Source organism: Lipomyces japonicus (genome assembly GCF_038497905.1).
Source record: "Lipomyces japonicus strain CBS 7319 unplaced genomic scaffold V1514scaffold_87, whole genome shotgun sequence".
In the NCBI taxonomy this organism is placed as follows: Eukaryota; Fungi; Ascomycota; class Lipomycetes; order Lipomycetales; family Lipomycetaceae; genus Lipomyces; species Lipomyces japonicus.
Window position 1 is genome coordinate 74 of NW_027117899.1, and position 19041 is coordinate 19114.

The following is a 19041-nucleotide window of genomic DNA, read 5'->3' on the forward strand; positions in this document are numbered from 1 at the left end:
ATTATTTAATCATTTGTAAAAAATTTTGCTTATTCGTATAGTAATGGGTATAGTATTACAAGGAATCGTATCGCCCATTGAAGTATAACGTACTCACTCCGCAACTCTACGAAAACAGCTCAAACAGCTCTGATTAAAACAAGCCGAAATCTGATAAATTAGATACATCTCCAGCCTCTGGGCAGGTCCTTACGACAGATGTGACAAAGCCGCGCGCCCGTTTTATGCCACTCCGATAACCCATCACGTCCTTCCTCCTCAACCACACCCTTTTCCGCCAAAATATGAATGGCTTCCTCATCCGTAAGGGGTCCCAAATCTTGCAATCGTGTCCTTTTAGCCCTCTGGCGACTTTTAGAGGGCCTCTTTGACCCATTCGAAGTGCCTTGACCTGACTAGTTAAGCGGTAGCTGGTGGCTATTTGCTACTACAGCATATGCCCAACTAATCAGCAGACTTCAAATTGATATCGGGGAAGCTTCCTTGGTGCCTAGCAACCCGATCTTTAATTAAAGTCAATTGCGAAATGGCTTCGATGGCGGTCTGGAGCGTTCTGAGAAACCCAAATTTGGGACGGCCCGCCAGGGTTTCTGGGAGTGTGTGTTGTTGTCCGAAAATTTGCATCAAGCTTCGAAATCAATGGCTTACAAGTGTAAAAAAAAACTGAACCAGGCCCTCGGAAGCCACTCTCCACGTTGTGTTGTATAAAAATCATGTAGAAGGCGGTCTGACACGCAGAGAAAAAGTCATCCTTTGTGATGTGTGTAATTTTGGCGCGGATAATGAACAAGATCTCGTTTTCGTAGGCTCTTTTTAATGGGCTTAAAATACCAACGTCGAAAGCCTGGGTTAAATGTGGGGAATGGGCCAGCAGCAGAGTGGAATAATGTCGTTTTTCTTACAGTATTCGTTAAAGTCGGCATTGATGTGGCTCTCATTTGACGTCGAGTACCAGCATTCTCCAATGACCTTTTTGACGGGCCCATGCTGATCAAAGTGTTTGAGCCATTGGCCGGTAGCATGGTCAGTTCAGCTGATTTGAGTCGTTCTAACCGTCCAGTTGGCTGAAATGTGACGACTAGCTTACAAATTTGTTCCGAACAATGACTATTCCTTCCCTGAATTTGGTCCATCATAAAGCCGGTTTCGTCAAAGTTTTAGAAATCGCTGTTCAACGATACTTTAACAACCAGCCGAAACCATGCTCTCAATGTGTCAGAATCTTCTTGTACAGCCATCTGTTAGCCGTAGACAAACCCCGAGCCGAAGACACGCGTGCAAAGCGCTGCTTGTAAAGCAATAAAGCGGTCGGCCCAGTTCTTCCCGGCGCGTTGTGCCCCGCGTTTAGACATCAGAAGATCGGCCATATCGTGCACGTCGCATCTCCGAGGCGAAAACACAATTGGGAATCCAACAGCAATATATATTAAACATTCACCTTCTCTTCGGCCGTGGTCAGAATCGGACTGCCATTGGTTTTGTCGGCCTGGTGGAGTCGTCCGGCCATTCTGTGCTGAAGCTTTGTTCGCGGAACGTTGAACTGCTTTGCAAGGTATCGAATACTCAAATTTAAACTCTATTGCTTCGACTCAATCGCAAGAATAAATCGGGATTCGAGGTTGCGTGAGAAAGCACGTCTTAAAGGTTGGGTAGGTGGTGGAGTGGTGAGCGAAAACTATTTCCCCTGTGCATGTATGTATATCTGGCAAAACGGTCGCAAATAGCGGCATCGATATTGCAATCTGCCACTTTATCAAAGATGAATAGGTCCAGAGGACGGCTATATAATGTCTAGGGAACTGCTGCAACTTCCTATTACCCCTCTCCTCTCCTTAGTGTCAACTGTCTGCTTCGGATTAGTCTCCTTGGAGCTCGCTGGTAATATATTATATTATTAATCCTCCTAATCCTAACCGGCCGGCAGGGTCATCACAGCTGCCACGTCGTTCAGCGCGTGACATAAGGATTGCCTAATTACGTACGTAGAGCAGCCCGTATCAGTTATCGCACAGATATTCTTGCCTGCAATGTTTATAACAATGGCAGCAACCTCCGTGCTTTCGGGTTGGTTGGTCGGTCGGTCGGTGTCAAGTTCATGAGTTAATAAACATTGCAGGCACATAGTTATACGAATAATTGCCAATAGTAATATCGTAATCGTATTCGAATGCGCAAATATATGAATACGAATACGAGTGTACCTGTGATATCATGTCCACCCGTATCTTGGAATATGTTTTACAAGTCTGCAAGGCATTTCATTTTGAAGTGCCATTGCTGATTGGTTTTAAATCTCAATTTAGTCAGTCAGGAAACGTGACTCTACTTAATTGAGTCAATTTTTGTACATACGTATTTACTGCGGTTTCCTTCGTAATCTTGAAATTTTACTACCATTTAAATGTGTAACTTGGTTCAGTTAAAGGGTAAGATGAGAAATCATAGAACCGTATTTATAATCCTGACCCTGCAAAGCAATGGCTTGTCAATTAATAAATAAACATATTGAACCAATACAATCAGTCAATCGTCCCTGTCATTTTCAATTCAAACTCCACCCGCCCCACTCCGACCCAGGGATGACTTCTTCGCTGTAGCCCTCATACCTGTCGTGTGGACCGAAGATAAATTATTTGCCAGACAAGACCTTCCTCGGTCTTGCCTGGCACGTCTCTCTTTTACAATTTCAAAATATAGAGGAAGGGAAATTTTTCCTTTTCCCTTTTTCAGAGCCATGAACCGTCCGGTAATTTACCAAGTCTTGCTTGCGGCGCGGGCTCGAACTAGAACCACGGTCATCAGTCAGACACGGTCGTACAGTTCACATCCCGGTACTTTGAACTCGATCGCTAGCACGCGATCTAAAATCACGACACTAACTCTTCATCAGTTGTATCGTGACAATGTTCCAATTACAGTACGTGTCAAAACCATCAGGGGGTAAATTTTTTTTTTTTTTTTTTTTTTTTTTGGTTCCTTCTAATTTATTTTCAAGGCTCTCACTGCTCATGATTTTCCATCCGGTTTAGTGGCCGACAATGCTGGCGTTGAAATTGTTCTCGTCGGCGACTCTTTGGCTATGGTGGCACTTGGTTACGAAAACACAAACATGCTCACGTTAGATGAGATGCTGCATCATTGCCGGGCCGTGGCACGCGGCAGCAAAACTGCGTTCCTGGTTGGCGACCTGCCGTTTGGTTCATACGAACAATCACAAGAAATTGCAGTGCAAAGCGCAATCAAAATGGTCCAGCAAGGTCATGTGGAAGCCGTCAAGCTTGAAGGCGGTCACGAAGTGGCAAAAGCGATCAGTGCCATAACCAGGTTCGGCATCCCAGTGATGGGTCATATCGGGTTGACCCCTCAACGAAGCGCTGCTTTAGGTGGATTTAAAGTACAAGCTAATACGATTCAGTCGGCAAGAGACTTATTAGATACTGCTCGTGCGTTACAACATGCCGGATGTTTTGCTATCGTGTTAGAAGCCGTGCCGTCCGAAGTGGCCAGAATCGTGACCGAATCTATTGATATCCCCACCATCGGCATTGGTGCCGGGTCTGCATGCTCTGGACAGGTTTTGGTGCAACTGGACATGGTGGGCGGGTTTCAAAAATTTACCCCCAAGTTTGTTAAGAAATTCGATAACATATACGATCGGCAAATTGATGCCATATCTCAATATGTTGATCAAGTCAAGGCAAGACAGTTCCCTGGCCCTGAACATTGTTACGGCATGAAAACGAAAGAAGATGCACAAAGACTGATTGAGTGGGAACAAGAAAAAAAATCCAAAATTTAAAATAATGAAAACACAGGGATTAAAAACCATATAGATAAAGTATTCTGTACGTTCTAAAAATTTCTCTTTTCCATAAGTTCACGTGCCATGTGATCTTGGCAGACTGTGGTGGCCAATTTTAAAATTCCATGCGACATTTTTTTACATTCGGCTTCAAGCAAGTTAATGATTTGAGCCATGCGAGTTTGCTTACGTCGTAGCACGATTAAGATAGACATGTACGCGATTGCTCGCAATTCATGCCTAGTTACCTTGTTAAATCCGTCATGTTGAATGAAACGACAACCTGCTTGCAGTACGCTGCTAATCAATGCAAACACACGGTCAGCTGAAACATTGCATTTGATAGTGGCAATCAATGTCCGGTGATAGCTACTCATTCGCATGGCCCAATCAAAAAAAATGCGACCCCAATTCTTTAATAATGACCATCGCGCGGTGAGATTACTCTTTTTGCCAAACATCTTGGCTGCCATGCCTTTGAACGCACTTAATTATTACCATATTAGCACTTTAAACCAGCCCAAACAAGTTTGAAAGCAAAATATTTCCAACAAACCTAATGTTTTTAACCGTGAACGCACGAATCGGTTGATGGCTAAACTCAACAGTTAATCCGTCTCGCACCGGGCCCGTAGTTTTCAACAAGTCCCGCCTGACATCTAATGTCTTGGTATGAACCGTCAAACCGCAGTATGGGAATTCATACGTGCCACTTAGTCGTGGTATTTTGCCAGTTGGAAGCGTAATGTCAAAATTAGCCAGTGATTTGGGCGCATTGACGAATGCGCCATATTCATCATGGCCTATATGATTATTAGTTTTAATTCAAAAGCTTGTTTACCCCAAACGTTTTTATTGATTTTACCTTTGGCAATGATGCGACAAAATTCCTCTGCTTGCGATTTATGAAGAGAAATAAACAAAAAATCATCAGTCAGTCGAATCAGTAAGCTATCCATATCATTCATAGTGGCAAGCAATTCTTGCTCTAATTCGCCGTAAACTAATGCACATAAAAAAGTTGAGATTGTTGATCCTTGCGGAATGCCAATTTTTTGCTTATAAAACTTGCCACCAATCTAAAACAACAACCAAAAAAAAAAGTTAATAAGCAGGAATTCTCCTCTTAACATGCTTTATCTTTTACCTTTACAATATGTGCACCCACATGTTCTGCCAACAGTTTAATTAATTCATCTCGCTCATAAAAATTTGCCCGAACTCCGTCAACCACGATTTTGTTGTCGAACTTGGCCGAGCAACGTAGCAAGTAACGAACAAAGTCGATCTCATCAATTGCCTCACGTGAATTTTGTCTTGGTCGCAAAATTCCAGAATAAGCTTCCTGGTGCCACTTCAACCTAAGCTGACCGTTTTTTTTATCTGCAATTAAAAACCGACGGGTTCGATATTCTGACACGCTTAAAAATTTAGTGGCTGCACTATACGCTCGTGCCTGTGGAATCGTATCAAAACATGATTTAATGTCCATTTTAACAAAAAATAATTTTTTTTTCCCAAGCAAGTCTCGTTCTGACAAGTTCTGTCGAAATTGGGCCAGTCGATCGTAAATTTCATTACTAGAGAAAACTGATGATCCCAAAAATGTCGGATTTATAACCCGCTCGTATTGAAATACTTGCAGTAAAGGTTTTAAACACTGATTTATGCTGCCTCCAACTTTGGGATAAATTGCATTTTCAAAAATTCCATACCTTTCTTGTCTCCTACTTAAGCGCATTATTAATCGAACGCCCTTGTCCTTTGGCATTAACCGAACAGTTCCAAACCCGGTTAGCCGGTTATCAAGTTCAATAATGTTTTTTGCCAGCATCGGGGGTATTTCTTTAAACATTGAAGTCACAATTGAGTTCATGGATGGCTTGGTAACTTTGTTCCACACATCTTGTCTAAAATATGCAAGACTATTTCTAGAAGCTGCAGTATCACTCACGTAAAAGCCGGATCTAAGAATTGACGGAATCAAACCGTCAAAAATCCAATAAACAAATTCACCCAGTAACATCGTTCGCTTGCAAAATTCACCCAATGGCATCGATCTTGAATCATACCGTTCAGAACCAAGCCATTCGATATCGGAAATTTTCAGCCCTTGCATAATGTCATGAAGAGAGATTTTTTCATACCGGCGAAGATAAACGAATCGATTAACATTATTCATCAAACAATCTTGATTATGTCGCGATCCCAAGACCTGCAAGGGCAACAATTTTCTTAAAACCATGCGAACATATACCGACACCTGACTTGGCAACGTAACAAAATCCTTCATACCCACTTTTTCATTTGCAATTTGAGAATAGCTTGGCTCTGCTTGATTTGAAAAAAAAATTTCTTCATGCACGCCTTGCTTCAATTTTTTATCTGCATTCTTCTTTTGTACTGTCAATTTCAATTTCAATGCAAAATAATAATAATATTAATAGTAGTAGTAATAATAAGAACACACCATTGGACAGTAGTAACGTATTAAACGATCATAGGGACATTTTTTATGCCGATCTAAAATTTTTTCCATAATTTTAAAAGCAGTGCCTTTCAAATTTTTCGGTACTGATATAGATTCATCATTGAAATGCATCTTTGGTAACGTACGCGATAACCTTAGAGCAGGTAGATCCATGATACTCGCTAACCTAAATTGCTTCCTAAATATGCATTTTAAAAGAAGTTTGGTACCATGAGATCCGGAATACTCTGCACAACGAAAAAGATCGGCTATTAACGTTAGTCCAAGAATAATAATTTGCGACTTCACGGCATACATGAAATATCTGGCGCTAAAGAATTTGTCTTTGCAAGGTGATGAAATAAAACTTTAGATTTATTCAGATAAATCAAATTGAATTCTGGCCTAAGCAATTTATTTTTTTAGCATATGATTAGTTGCAAATTTATGCGCTCACATACACGCCACTTAGTTGTTTCATGCGCTTTGCGGTATCTTTAGAAGTTTGAGATAACGAAGCAATATCGGGACCTTTGATGGATGTTAATACAACACGTTAGATCGACTTGTTTTAGTCATGTAATACCAATAATTTGCAAAAAAGTTCTATCAATAATCTTTACAAAAATGCTTGCATTCAATAACAAAAAAAGCATCGCATTCTCGCCGATTCTACATTATTAGTATGAAACATGGGCTCGGGCAGATGTAATTTCTCACCTATCAAGTAAAATTTGCCATGGAGCTGTGCAAAGAACTTTGTAATGACTGCTGAAAAATTCTTGAATGACACTGTTTGCTCCTGTGGTTCCTTCACTTGTGAGCTATATATTTTTGGTAAGCTGATTTGCCAAATGGTATTTATTAACGACAATAAAGTACCGTACATTAGTGAAACCGCAAGTAATTATATTCTTTGACGAACAATGATGTAGTCTAACCACCACCCTGTCTAAAATCTGAATACTGGATTAGATTCAAGAATTTCACTCATTCGACCAAACTGATAAAGCATACATCCTTTATTTTATGACTTCCAGGAGTAGACAACGTGACTTGACGTAATAACACGTCCGCAGACTTTTGGAACTCATCATTTTCGAAAATACCAACCACAGATGTTTTTAAAATTTGAACATAGTCCTCATTGTCATTCTGATAAATTAACGAGGGGCAGGGTTGCAAGCATGAATTTAAAAACTTTTCCAGCGTGCACACAGAAGTAAATATGGTTTTCAAAAATTTGATCCTGCCATTGAAATAATAACTTCCGTGTTCAGACTCTTGCGCCTTCCGCTTCTTACCTCGAGCCATGCATGCATGAGTTTTGTTTTGTTTTGTTTGGTGACTTTGTTTAACGCGTCGCGTAATATAATTGATTGTCCAATAAAGCGTTGTCTAACAGTCATATAATGTTGCAAAAAATTACGCACAATATTAAATCGCCGGTCGGCAAAATAAATCTGAAAATTAAATATTGTTCTAATTTTTGAATCTATAGGCAATTGTGCCAATATTACAAGATCAAAAATGTTGGTTTATACATCTTCACGTATGGGTGAACACCAAAACGATGCGCGAGATGTGCCTTAGCGTACAATCAGTTTAGGGTCAGCGTGGAACGAGGTGGATCTCTGATGCACATATAGCAGCTTGCCCAGCCAGGCACGGCATAAACGATACTCCATATATATTAATTGAAGCTATACGACTATTAAATAACAATCTTCATCGTTTAATATTTCAAATAGTAACTATTTCAAACAATTTAAGCCATTTTTTTTGTGTGTATAAAATTTAAATTTGCTGTGTGGCGGCATAAGTGAATGGCAAGGCGATACACAATCGAGGAGCTCAAGGCTCTGGAACAGTCACCTTTGGTAACTGTGCCAGAGTCTTTAATAGTTAATGAAGAATGGGCTAGGTACTTTAACATTTTATTCTTCAAATTGGCCATTGGTTTAGCTAAACTTGCTTGCAGTTTGAAAGAAAAGAAGTTGATACGAAAATCGAGCGTGTCTAAAGGCAAAGCATCCGAAGATGATGGCATTAAAAAACTGTAATTACTTCAACATGATGTGGGTTTTTTTTGGATGCTAAAACTGATAGGAATCAATACGCCAAGGATCGATCTAATCCTTTGAAGAGTATGAACGCATGATCAAGTTTATTGTTAGCATGTATTCTAACAATTTTTTTTTATTTTTAGAAAAAGAAGAAATTATTTTGGGTCCGCCAAAGATTTCATTTGGTACTTCACGCAAGAGTTTAGAAGATCCTGAAAGTATTGATGGTGGCCATGAAGGCGATTACCACCACGTACGACGATCTTCATTTCGTTCAAACGATGACGAGCCAACCTCGTCGTTTCGATTTAACAGACTTAGCAGCAGGCCTAGTGAAGGAAGCACCTTTGTAAGACGCTCAGCGAGGGAAGATGATGTCGAAGGCTGGAAAGACGTTCCAAGACGGTACTCTCGCTCAAATCTAGGATCTGAGGACAGTCATGATCGAAATAGGATACGCGATCGACGTTCACGAGATGGCTCGACAATTCGAAAGGATGAAGGATCGTGGAGGAATCATGATCGTCAAGGTGATAAGCGGGAATTTACAGATAAGGGCAGGCACGAGCGACTGCTTCATACAAACATTGAGAAGACACCGGAATGGTTTGATTCGACACCTGTGGAAGGTGAAAGCTTAAGCACGTCAGAATTTGCAACTGTAGTATCGAGGAGTGGAGTCGTGGGTCTTTCTGGTGCAACTGTAATTGGGAAAAGCACCAACAGCAAGTCAGATGAGGTAGCAGCAGCCGCAGGCAGAGCAGCGCAAGTTGGAAGAGGTGGAGGAAGTCATTCGATTGAAGAGTTTCAAGAATGGAAGGCTAAGATGAAGGCTGCTGATAATGAGAGAAAGGGAAATAAAGATGAAAAATTACCTGCGAATGATAACAATGATAATGACTTTGCGATTGAAGTGGCTGCGAACGTGTTGAATCAGGATGGCGTGGACAAGTTTTTTGGCTTGTTTAACAATCAAGTGACTACGGACGAGGTCAAGGAGCTTTCTTCACAAATAGCTAAGTTAAAGGCAACTTCTGATGGAAATCGATCGTCGAGATTTTCCTCTTTTTTTAGAGATGAATCTGGTCCACTTGAAGCTTCCAAAAGTGAGCAACCTGACAAGATAATTTTAATATAATTTTTTTTTTCAAATTTGCTAATATTTTTTTTTTTTGGCAGGCCCGGAAGTAATCCCAAATCCAACTACAGTTGAAGTTAAAGATGATTTGAGTGATGACAAGAAGGGATTTGAACGTATCTTGGCCAAGTTAGGAACACGATCTAACAGATCAAGTCAGGTTTCGACTCCAGTGCCAACGGAAGTAAATGTGAATGAGAAAGAAGAGGCAATTCAGTCTTTAAAGAATAATTCGGATGTGCAATTTTTAATGGGTTTGATGAATAAGTCTAAGCAGCAGCAGGAGAGTAAGTCTGATAATGTCGGAGTGCAGAATCGGCAACAGCAACAGCAACAGCAACAGCAACAGCAACAGCAACAGCAACAGCAACAGCAACAGCAACAGCAACAGCAACAGCAGCAAATATTAGACAGATCAAGCGTTAATATTTCGTCCCGCCAACCTGTGTCAGAGTATGGTCCAGTGCCACCATATTTGCAATCGCAGAATAATCAACCACTGCCCCCTCCAGGTTTAATCATGCGATACAATACCGGGCCAAATGATATTAATAGTGGTCCGTCAGTACCTCAGGGAGCACCAGGACGGGGTGTTCCACAATATGGAATCCCGCCTCCGTGGAATGCGCCTTTACCTCCTCCGGGAATTCACCAAGATGGCAGCGGCAGGCAACCGCTAGCACCATTACAGTCGCGCATGTTTCCACTAGGACTTGGATCGGATAGTTCTAACCGACAACATAATAATAACAGTCATTCGGACAGGCCAGCAGGGTTCGCAACGTTCCCGCCCGGCATTTTACCGCCGCCAGGGGTAAACATACTTCCCCCGCCTTCAAATTTTTTCTACGGTGGTCCACCGCCCCTTTCGCCTCAGTTTCCGCCTGGCATAAATGCCAAAGATTTGCGGGAGTATGGTGGTGTGCCACCGCCATTGTCACCTGATGGTAATAGAATACCACTGCAAGTCAATAATAACAATAACGGCTTGCCACCGCTGTTCCCATATGGCCATTTGCCGCCACCGCCTGGCATGTTTTCGCCACCAATGAACAACGGAAACAATAACAGCAATAATAATAATAATAATAATAATAATACTAATAATAACACCAACAATTCCGCCGGTCAACTATTACCAATCCCAAGCGTGGGAGGGAGCTTGAATAAGGTTGGCAAGTAACAATTTTAAGACGATGACACTTGATGATTAGTACACACTACAATAGGCGGCGCACGTGATTGGAGTATGTGTTACGATCTATCAGTGCCGCACATTATATATAGCTCGATATATGGTCAAATTATAAATGCATTCAAAAAAAAAGTAAATCGTGCAGCAAACACAAGAATCACATTGTAATAGCATGAAGTCTTACGTAGTAAGTAAAGGTAGGGTAAGTTACCAGGGCGATAAAATAATGGTCATTGGAAAGTGTCGAGAGTAGGCAACGAGACGAACAACCAGCGGAGAAGGACTGAGTTTGCTTGGCTTACTCGTCTTGCGGGTGCTCAATCAAAAGACCATTTGACCTGGTTAAATATTTTATATTGATATATATTACGCAATGTATCGCTGGAATATTACGCATGTGAAGATATAAAGCTATAAACCTAGTTATAAAACCCATGGATGAAATCTTTCTTTTAAATAGCGAATCCAACTTTGCAAACAAATATAAGGGATTGATATGCAAATGTTTAGTTTTCCAAATGCAAATTGTTGTTATTACTATCTCCTGTCGTACGACTCGCCAAATAATAATAACACGTTGTATTTTTAGCAGGCGTTGTTGCATATTACATAACGCCAAGTCACACCACTCCTCCTAATGCAAATCATCAACCACACCACTTTCGTCACGAGGGAAATCCTACAAGCAGGCCACAAATATGACCATTTTTTTTATCTCAATACATAGTCCATGCATGAACTGATTGATACCTGGAAACTACATAAATACCCCCTCGTCTTACCTGATTATGCGTTCTATTCTTTCTTATTCATCATCCACTCAAGTTTCAATCTGTTTGTGTAAACAGCATTCGCAAGCGACATAACTGCTAAAGTTTTTGCCTGGTTATTTTTAATCTTTATTTTTTCTTTTCCTATTACTACTACTACGTTTACATAACAATGAGATTCTCACCAATCATCCGCAACATTGCCATCCATGCTGCTAATCCATCGCAATTATTTGTTTCCAAAGTGGCAGCCACAGGTGGTCGCACGGTATCCATCCCCAAGAGAATTAAGAATTTGTCAGATCATCCGACTCTCATGGTTGCATCCTACGCAGCCGCCATGACTGGATTTTTCGGCATTTGGTTCGCCATTCAGAAGATTGCGTTGAGGGATTTCCCAGTTAGGAAGAGACCGCTTGGCGCATAGATACGAATTGGGTTTTAGTTGATTGTTTTTATACATATTTTGTTTTTGTGTTGTTGGTTGGAGTTATCGTGGTGCATTTTATATTTTTTTTTCTATAGCGATTAATATATATGTCTATATACATTTGAAGTTATGATAGAGTATATCGTAAAAATTAACTCAATTTATGTGAAAATATTGTGTACCATTTATTTTTGGAATTAAATTGCTCGATCAACACTCATATTGGGATCTGGCAAGTCAGCCCATTTATATCACTCATGGATTTGTACGTTCAAACGAAGTGTTCTCATACTTGAAGACCAAGACATGCAACTAACATTACTTGAATATATACAATCTAAAACAATTTTCTGATCCAATTCTCAAAGTCGAGACTCAAAACCCATTTGGCACCTTTGACCACTTCCTCATCCCATAAGTCCTTAATCGTCTCATTCACGCTATCACGCAGTCGCAATTCCGATGGTTCTTGCACATTCACCAATTTAGGATTATTAGTGTCGACTGCCCTGACCAAATGGTCCTTGGACTGTGAAATGGAAGATCGGGCCAACACGGTGTCGGATTTGACCTTGCTGCCGAACAGGTACAGCAGAGTGGATGAAGTCGCCACACCTATAGAACAATCATATGCCATAATTAATAATGAAAATACTTATAAACAACACGCGTCTTACCGGCGACAAATCCTAGTGTCCGACTCATTGTGTATAAGTTTTTCTTCTTTTATTGAACCTGATTTGTTAAATGTTGGTTAGTTTTGTAAAGTGTGAGGCAACGACCGAGACATTTGACACAAGCCCCTTTTCTACGCTTACAACTTCTCGGGGGAACGCCAGAAAAATCTGCCAACGATAATGCCATGATTATTGCATATCAACACATTGCATAATGCCATCTCAAGGTCAAGTTCACCGGACACTTGGAAGGTAGGTTAGAATAAATTAGAAGCAAGCATGGGGTTGATCATATATGCTGACAGTATTTGTTGCGGTTTAAAGGTCGAGCGCTCACCGGCGTGCGTTGTTGCGCAACCTGGTGTCGTCCGTGATAGAGCACGAGTCAATTACGACCACGTATGCGCGAGCCAAGGAAGCTCAGCCATTAGTAGAGCAATTAATCACGAGTGCAAAATATGGTAACTCGCAAGGCCGGTCTAAAATTTATGGCTTTGTGTTCAAGCCAGAAGTTACGATGGCTCGATTGTACGACGAGTTGGCACCACGTTACCAAACTCGGACCGGAGGGTTCACCAGGTTGCTGCATCTTGAACCCCGATCATATGATGCCGCACCAATGGCGGTATTGGAATTGATTGACGGACCAAAAGATTTACGGTTTTATTTGACCGCCAAAGCGATCGCACGAGCGCAGGTTGAGGGATTGAAGCTCGACAGGGCCACACAGTTCAACAAGAAGAAAATTGAGAAAGACGAGGGCCGGGCAGAAGCATTAACGCAAAAGGTCGAGTTGTTCAAACAAGTTTTTTTCACTGGTGAGGGCAAGGACATTGAATTGCTACGGTTGTCGAGTGAGAACGGCGCCAAGCATACTGCATGAATTTTTTTTTTTCAATAACTGTACAAAAGAAATAAATAATTATATTAGTTATATAATACACATTGTATATATTTCTTGACCACCCTTAGTTAATGCAAAAAATAAAAATAAAAAAAAAAATATGTATCCAAAAACTCCGTATGTATTCGTATCTCGCCCAATCTGAAATGTACAACAATTTTGTTTTTTTTCATGACTCCGTTAAGTCGTTCGTACCGGCATTTATGGATGCAAGTTCCCGATCATACAGCGCAAGCAAATTAACATGGTCTTGGACGACTTGCCGATGACGTTCTAGTTCTTCCTCGACTCGCCTGCGCTTGACCGCAAGATAATCTCTGGTCCTGCTAGGACTGTGCTTGATGTCGTCTGGCAAGGAAATGGAGGGTAAAACTGATAATGATGATGAAGATGATGATGTTGGTGATGCTGGAGTCGAAAAAGAAGAGGTCAACGCTGCCGTTTTTATGGTAGTTACGGCCGGGTTAAGAATTGAAGATATGCTGTTTACCCTTAAGTCGTGGTCTGCGTCTGAGCCGCCGCGCTTGCGAGAAGTAGCAGCTGGCTCGTTGCTGAGCATGGCGTGCAGCGGAGGCAACCGCGCAGTTTCGTTGGCTCCGGTCGATTCGACGACATTGACTGCATTGTTCTGCCCCTCGGCGGGTGGCAGTTTTGGCGACGGTATGTCAACAGGCCGGGTGAACACCGCAGACTCGTTGCGGAACGCGCCGGTGAAATCAATCGAAGGCGGTGGCGGCGGAAGCACAGCACCGGGATCGGATGGCGACGAGAAACGCAGCGGCGGCAGCGCCGTGGCCGTGACAGGCGGCGCAACCCTTTTCCTGCGCTTGATTACCGACTTCTTCATCGCGACCGGCCGGTGGACGCCGTGAAGCTTGTAGTACAGGCCTAGACCGTTAGTTACCCCGTGTCCATCACGTGATTTTATTTGTTCGTACTTACCGCAGGCGTTGCATATGGTGTGGCCGGCCTCGTCGCGACGCCAAAGAGGCGTGATTGTGGTGCGGCAGTTCTGGCATGCCACTACTAATGAAGGGTCTCCAATGGCGGCAAACATTTGCGAGCCTGGTCCCGACAGCGCCGCCGATACAGGCGATGTTGGACTATCGGGATCCAAGCCCGAGTCCTGGGTTTTGTTGACCACGGCGGCAACTTTGGCCACCCGATTGTTAAATGCGGGGCAACCTGAGCAGGCGCGTGAGCCTCCGGTGCCGTTACAGTGGCCATCACCAGGGCATGACCCGGCTTGATGATCGCTTGCGGCAGTAGCTAGTCCAGAGCTATCAGCAGAACCAGCCGCGCTTGCAGTTGCGGTATGAGGCGGCCGTTTAAGATTCACTGGTCGTGATGTATTGCGAGCCTTGAGATATAGCCCGCAAGCATTGCAGATCGTGGACCCATCTGGCGCTCTTCTCCATAGCGGCGTGCGAGTCGTGCCGCAATTGGAGCATACCTGACCGCCACCACTGCCCTGAATGGCAGCAAGAGCAACCACCTGCTGCTGCTGCTGCTGCTGCTGCTGCTGTTGTTGTTGTTGTTGTTGTTGTTGTTGTTGTTGTTGTTGTTGTTGTTGTTGCTGTTGACTGAGCATCTTCGTTTGCTGCTTACAGTCGTGGGAATCGGACAAATCTGATGCGTCCGAATCGGACTCTGCTGACCAAGCACGGATTGGGGCCAACCTTAGAGGCGGCTGCTGCAACTGATATTCGTGGCTATCGTAGCGATGATGATGAAGATGAAGATAATGATGATGATTGTGATTGTGATGACTATGATGAACCCCAGCTATGGCTGGCGGAGCAGTGGTCATAATGGAGGGGGAAAAGGGTGGCGAAAAAGCACGACCGTTAGGGCCGAGGTGAGAACTGGCTAGCAAACCGCTTGATCGTAGCGATGCTTTTGGCGAGCGTAATTTTCCACGGTATAGACTTATACCCCATGTATCGTCGACAAAAGACGCCGCCGACATTTTTTCTTGCCCAATCGAATATATACATATATAAAGTGCGAGGCCAGGTAACGTGAGCCGCAGCACGTGCGGGATGACATTTGCGCGCTCGGTGATTGGCCAGGCCATGCGGAATGCGTGCGCCACCATTGGCTGGCTCGGCCAAGGCATCTGATAAAGCTTGTTCAGCTCCAACCAATCTCCGTTATCTCCATTAATCGATTCCGCCATTTGCCATCACGGAAGCCATGACTAACCGTGCGCGTACACGGCAAAGTCGTGTTCAAGCATTTGATACGCAAACGCGTAGCCTCCAGTTCGCAGTGAAGGTCCGTCGCCATCATCGAGTAACAGGGCCTCGAGTTCAAACGTGCCGTCGAAGTTGCGCCGGCCGCTGTCGGGTACAAACACGGGCGCGTACTGGCGAGCCTCGAGACCAGTACGGTCGAACCGGCTTTGAAACAGGCCGTGCGCCAGCATCGGCCGTGCGGTTGACCCCAGCCGCATGGGCCAGTCCGGGTTCAGCAACGCCTTGACTGCCCGTATGAACATTTCCGCGTTGCTGTCGTCACAGTCTATGTAATCGTATGCTGGGTCGGCGGCGGCAATTTGGGCTTCCAGCTGGGCCCGGTCGTCGGCAGGGAACGGTCTGCGCCCGCTCGCGCACTCGTACATCACTACTCCCAGAGACCACCAGTCCAGCTCTGACCCGTAGCCCGTGTCGGCGTACACTTCAGGTGCTAGGTATGCCGGCGTGCCCGACCGCCCGCGCAGACGCCGCAGCTTGCGATCCTGGTCGTTCGTCTTGGCAACGGTGGCTGCCACGTTAAAATCTGCCAGCGACACGTGCCCGTCCGCGTCAAGCAGGATGTTGTCCGGCTTCACGTCGCGATGCACGACGCCTTGGCCGTGGATATACTCTAATGCGCACGCCAGCTCAGCAGCCCAGAACGTGATAGCGTCCAGTGCAAATGTTCGGCATCGGCTCAGGTGAAATCGCAAATCGCCGCCGGGCATGAGGTCGACCACGATGTAGAGAAAATCTCTGTCCTGGAACGAAAAGCGCAAGTTGCAGATAAACGGATGTCGCAGCCGCTCCAGCATGTTACGCTCCCGCACCACGTTACGGGCAGCACCGGCTTGAATAGCTGCAAACCCACCATATTATTAGTACATCCAATCATTCACGCGTTGGAGACTGAACATGACGAGCCAACCCACCTTGTTGCTTGCGAATGTATTTGAGCGCAAACACCCGCTTCGTATACCGGTGCTCGACCATACGCACTTTGCCAAACGACCCTTTGCCAATCACCCCTAGTAACTTGAACTGCCCCAGCGATGCTGTGTTGGAACCTTGTTAGCACTGGATCATTAATGAGTATAGCACTTGTTAGCTCACGCTCTGCTTCGTCGTCGGCAACGACCGCCTTTTTACTCGAAGAGTTGCCCATAAACAAAACTATATGCGGTCTTCGGCGTCGGCATGATTGGCGGGTCACCAGCCTCTATGTATATTTGTGCACCTGCCCCTTACTTCATTTTCAATCGGCCTGAGTTGAGGCTGTCCAAGAAGCGTTGTAAAATAAAATAGACAACTGTAATTAGTTAACTATTAACTATGCGAATTGATGACATAATCTCACGCCGGCGCACGAGCCCCGAACCCTAATTTGACATCACAGTACAATACAATAATACCATTGAATATATACATGTTTGATGATGTATTACTATTTAACACAGTTTCCTTTTTCATTGCCCACATGCTCTTCACACTTCCATCTGCCCCGCTGGCTCATCGTCGGATTCGTACGACCCCACAGACGACATTTCCTCGTCGCCAGAGCTGTCCTCGTCGCCATCTTCCGTAACACCTTTTGATGCATACTTGGCCACGTAGTCTGTACCACACTCCATGTTAACTTCTGACCATGTGCATTGCTTTTACTTAATATATATATACTTACCTTTCACCATGTTCTCATACGCCTTGGGCTCCCGTAGCAACAAAGCAGCCGCGTCTCCGTTCAGAGGATCTGTTGGGTTTGGATACCGCAACAACTGAGGCAGAAACACTTCAAATATATTAATCATGTCTAAACCAACTCACGTCCTGGTTACTATCTCATTTGGTTTCATCAAACGCTCAATCCATCTTACCAAACATCGGGCTCCATGACTGATTAATCACGTCCAGGCATACTGACCCGCTCCTGTTATCTTGTCATTAGCAATTACTCATGCTATTATCATAATACAATTTCTCTCTGTAGTCCTCACAATTCATCAATATTCGGATGAAATATCCGGTTCCGGAATCCAATCGACGGTGACTTGTACGGGTACTGATCAGGCAACTCAACGTGCACGCTCCACGTGCCATCCTGGAACGGTGCTAAACATCACTGTTAAACACTTTTTCATGCAATTAATCACAACTGCCTTACTTTCTTGAGGACCTTTAAACCGCACATAAAACTCTTGCCTTGTAATTGGAACGTCTTATCAGCAACTCAGCTGCTGATTCGAGTCCGCGTTTTGACTTACATGCTACCCTTAACTAGCGTCACCTCATAGTCACTCATCAACCTGTTATGCATTTGTAAGCCTCTTTTTAAAAAAAATTCCTTAGTAGTCCGGTTACTTACAACTTCATAACATCCGTCTCAATCCGGCGTTTGGGCGAGCTGAGTGTCCCCAATTAGCTCCAGGTAGGGTCTTATTGCAGTATTGATTCATCAAACAACCTACCTCATGATGATTGCTTTTTGAACCTCCCCGATTGACAGTTAAATTAACCGCGCTAAAATTTATGCTCAGACAAATCAAGTCAATAATATTTTTAAAAGTGTGCTTGCCAAAATAGATCGCCTCTGTTGTAGCGGGGTTCAATTACAAGACATAAACCTCGTGATGTTGCCGTTTGTGGCAAATAACTCTATTTAGCGTGCTTATATGGCACATATGTCTCGCCAAACGAGTTTGCTAATATTTGCACGTGATTTTTTTCAGGAGTCATTGAGAGTTATGTATTGCTTGACTGCATGCTGGTAATAATTCACATGCCCATGTGTCCCTTCGGCGCTACAGTAGTTACGTAATCTATAGACAGTGCTCTCGTTAGCACTTCGCAATTCACAACACGAGCTCAACTACACGCCAGACACCCAGGGAAAACGAATAATGAAAAGAAAAGATTTTACGTAGGCCGGCGCGTTCTTATTTTATTCTACTTGCGCTGCTCAAAACCTATCCCTCATGTTCTCCCTAGCCAATCAGAACTCTAGTCGTGTAGCCCCTACCCCATCTGATACTCGAAGGGACACAAGATCCCCGTCTCAAAACGACTGCTCCGCAGTCGGCAAGGCCAAATGCCTCTGCCGTGAGACATGATCTAAGCGTCGTAGTTCTTTAGTCCCATTCCACAATTCGGTAGGTCGAGTTGTGAGATCTATTGGAGGAGTAACTCCGTATTCCACGTTCCAATAACATGATTATTTGGTGTTGCTAAGTAGGTGTCCTTCTGTCGTGCTTCCACTACTTTGAAAGGCCCATCCCACTTTGGAGCAAAGCGGTTCGCTCGATGATCGGCTATTCTCTTCACCCAAGTATCAACCAGATACTTAGGAAATGGTCGT

The 19041-nt window shown here is 43.8% G+C and overlaps 10 protein-coding genes across 10 annotated transcripts; 4 read left to right on the forward strand and 6 right to left on the reverse strand.

The window, feature by feature from the left end:
• Nucleotides 1-2252: 2252 nt before the first annotated feature.
• Nucleotides 2253-3914, forward strand: V1514DRAFT_338915 (ketopantoate hydroxymethyltransferase). Its single transcript, XM_066928903.1, has 2 exons — nucleotides 2253-2917; nucleotides 2996-3914. Exons 1-2 carry the CDS (start codon nucleotides 2735-2737, stop codon nucleotides 3797-3799), a joined length of 987 nt encoding a protein of 328 aa, XP_066780690.1. The 5' UTR covers nucleotides 2253-2734; the 3' UTR covers nucleotides 3800-3914.
• Nucleotides 3915-4634: 720 nt separating this feature from the next.
• V1514DRAFT_232566 (Telomerase ribonucleoprotein complex RNA binding domain-containing protein) lies at nucleotides 4635-6746 on the reverse strand. Its single transcript, XM_066924738.1, has 4 exons — nucleotides 6734-6746; nucleotides 6273-6677; nucleotides 4950-6197; nucleotides 4635-4895 (listed from the first exon to the last, which is right to left on the reverse strand). Exons 2-4 carry the CDS (start codon nucleotides 6588-6590, stop codon nucleotides 4806-4808), a joined length of 1656 nt encoding a protein of 551 aa, XP_066780691.1. The 5' UTR covers nucleotides 6591-6677; nucleotides 6734-6746; the 3' UTR covers nucleotides 4635-4805.
• Nucleotides 6348-7876, reverse strand: V1514DRAFT_232112 (uncharacterized protein). The gene is made up of 7 exons (XM_066924737.1): nucleotides 7290-7876; nucleotides 7160-7231; nucleotides 6993-7096; nucleotides 6859-6944; nucleotides 6734-6803; nucleotides 6589-6672; nucleotides 6348-6541 (listed from the first exon to the last, which is right to left on the reverse strand). Exons 1-6 carry the CDS (start codon nucleotides 7584-7586, stop codon nucleotides 6648-6650), a joined length of 654 nt encoding a protein of 217 aa, XP_066780692.1. The 5' UTR covers nucleotides 7587-7876; the 3' UTR covers nucleotides 6348-6541; nucleotides 6589-6647.
• A 222-nt stretch (nucleotides 7877-8098) lies between these two features.
• On the forward strand, nucleotides 8099-10659 carry V1514DRAFT_322768 (uncharacterized protein; the record flags this gene model as incomplete). The annotated part of the gene is made up of 5 exons (XM_066926134.1): nucleotides 8099-8196; nucleotides 8254-8331; nucleotides 8382-8419; nucleotides 8482-9444; nucleotides 9518-10659. 5 exons carry the CDS (start codon nucleotides 8099-8101, stop codon nucleotides 10657-10659), a joined length of 2319 nt encoding a protein of 772 aa, XP_066780693.1.
• Nucleotides 10660-11481: 822 nt separating this feature from the next.
• V1514DRAFT_354955 (uncharacterized protein) lies at nucleotides 11482-11997 on the forward strand. Its single transcript, XM_066929618.1, has one exon. It carries the CDS (start codon nucleotides 11614-11616, stop codon nucleotides 11866-11868), a length of 255 nt encoding a protein of 84 aa, XP_066780694.1. The 5' UTR covers nucleotides 11482-11613; the 3' UTR covers nucleotides 11869-11997.
• Nucleotides 11998-12624, reverse strand: V1514DRAFT_338929 (uncharacterized protein). Its single transcript, XM_066928904.1, has 3 exons — nucleotides 12549-12624; nucleotides 12164-12486; nucleotides 11998-12100 (listed from the first exon to the last, which is right to left on the reverse strand). Exons 1-2 carry the CDS (start codon nucleotides 12574-12576, stop codon nucleotides 12209-12211), a joined length of 306 nt encoding a protein of 101 aa, XP_066780695.1. The 5' UTR covers nucleotides 12577-12624; the 3' UTR covers nucleotides 11998-12100; nucleotides 12164-12208.
• Nucleotides 12625-12762: 138 nt separating this feature from the next.
• On the forward strand, nucleotides 12763-13431 carry V1514DRAFT_349297 (mitochondrial 54S ribosomal protein bL17m; the record flags this gene model as incomplete). The annotated part of the gene is made up of 2 exons (XM_066929364.1): nucleotides 12763-12800; nucleotides 12873-13431. 2 exons carry the CDS (start codon nucleotides 12763-12765, stop codon nucleotides 13429-13431), a joined length of 597 nt encoding a protein of 198 aa, XP_066780696.1.
• A 190-nt stretch (nucleotides 13432-13621) lies between these two features.
• V1514DRAFT_322772 (uncharacterized protein) lies at nucleotides 13622-15262 on the reverse strand (the record flags this gene model as incomplete). The annotated part of the gene is made up of 2 exons (XM_066926135.1): nucleotides 13622-14340; nucleotides 14395-15262. 2 exons carry the CDS (start codon nucleotides 15260-15262, stop codon nucleotides 13622-13624), a joined length of 1587 nt encoding a protein of 528 aa, XP_066780697.1.
• Nucleotides 15263-15652: 390 nt separating this feature from the next.
• Nucleotides 15653-16986, reverse strand: V1514DRAFT_360926 (kinase-like domain-containing protein; the record flags this gene model as incomplete). Its single annotated transcript, XM_066929693.1, has 3 exons — nucleotides 16803-16986; nucleotides 16622-16744; nucleotides 15653-16548 (listed from the first exon to the last, which is right to left on the reverse strand). Exons 1-3 carry the CDS (start codon nucleotides 16852-16854, stop codon nucleotides 15653-15655), a joined length of 1071 nt encoding a protein of 356 aa, XP_066780698.1. The 5' UTR covers nucleotides 16855-16986.
• Nucleotides 16953-18260, reverse strand: V1514DRAFT_338947 (ubiquitin-conjugating enzyme type E2). Its single transcript, XM_066928905.1, has 8 exons — nucleotides 18155-18260; nucleotides 18052-18090; nucleotides 17951-17992; nucleotides 17851-17888; nucleotides 17684-17798; nucleotides 17564-17616; nucleotides 17371-17499; nucleotides 16953-17304 (listed from the first exon to the last, which is right to left on the reverse strand). The coding sequence occupies exons 1-8, from the start codon at nucleotides 18157-18159 to the stop codon at nucleotides 17174-17176; spliced, it is 552 nt and encodes a 183-aa protein (XP_066780699.1). The 5' UTR covers nucleotides 18160-18260; the 3' UTR covers nucleotides 16953-17173.
• Nucleotides 18261-19041: the final 781 nt, after the last annotated feature.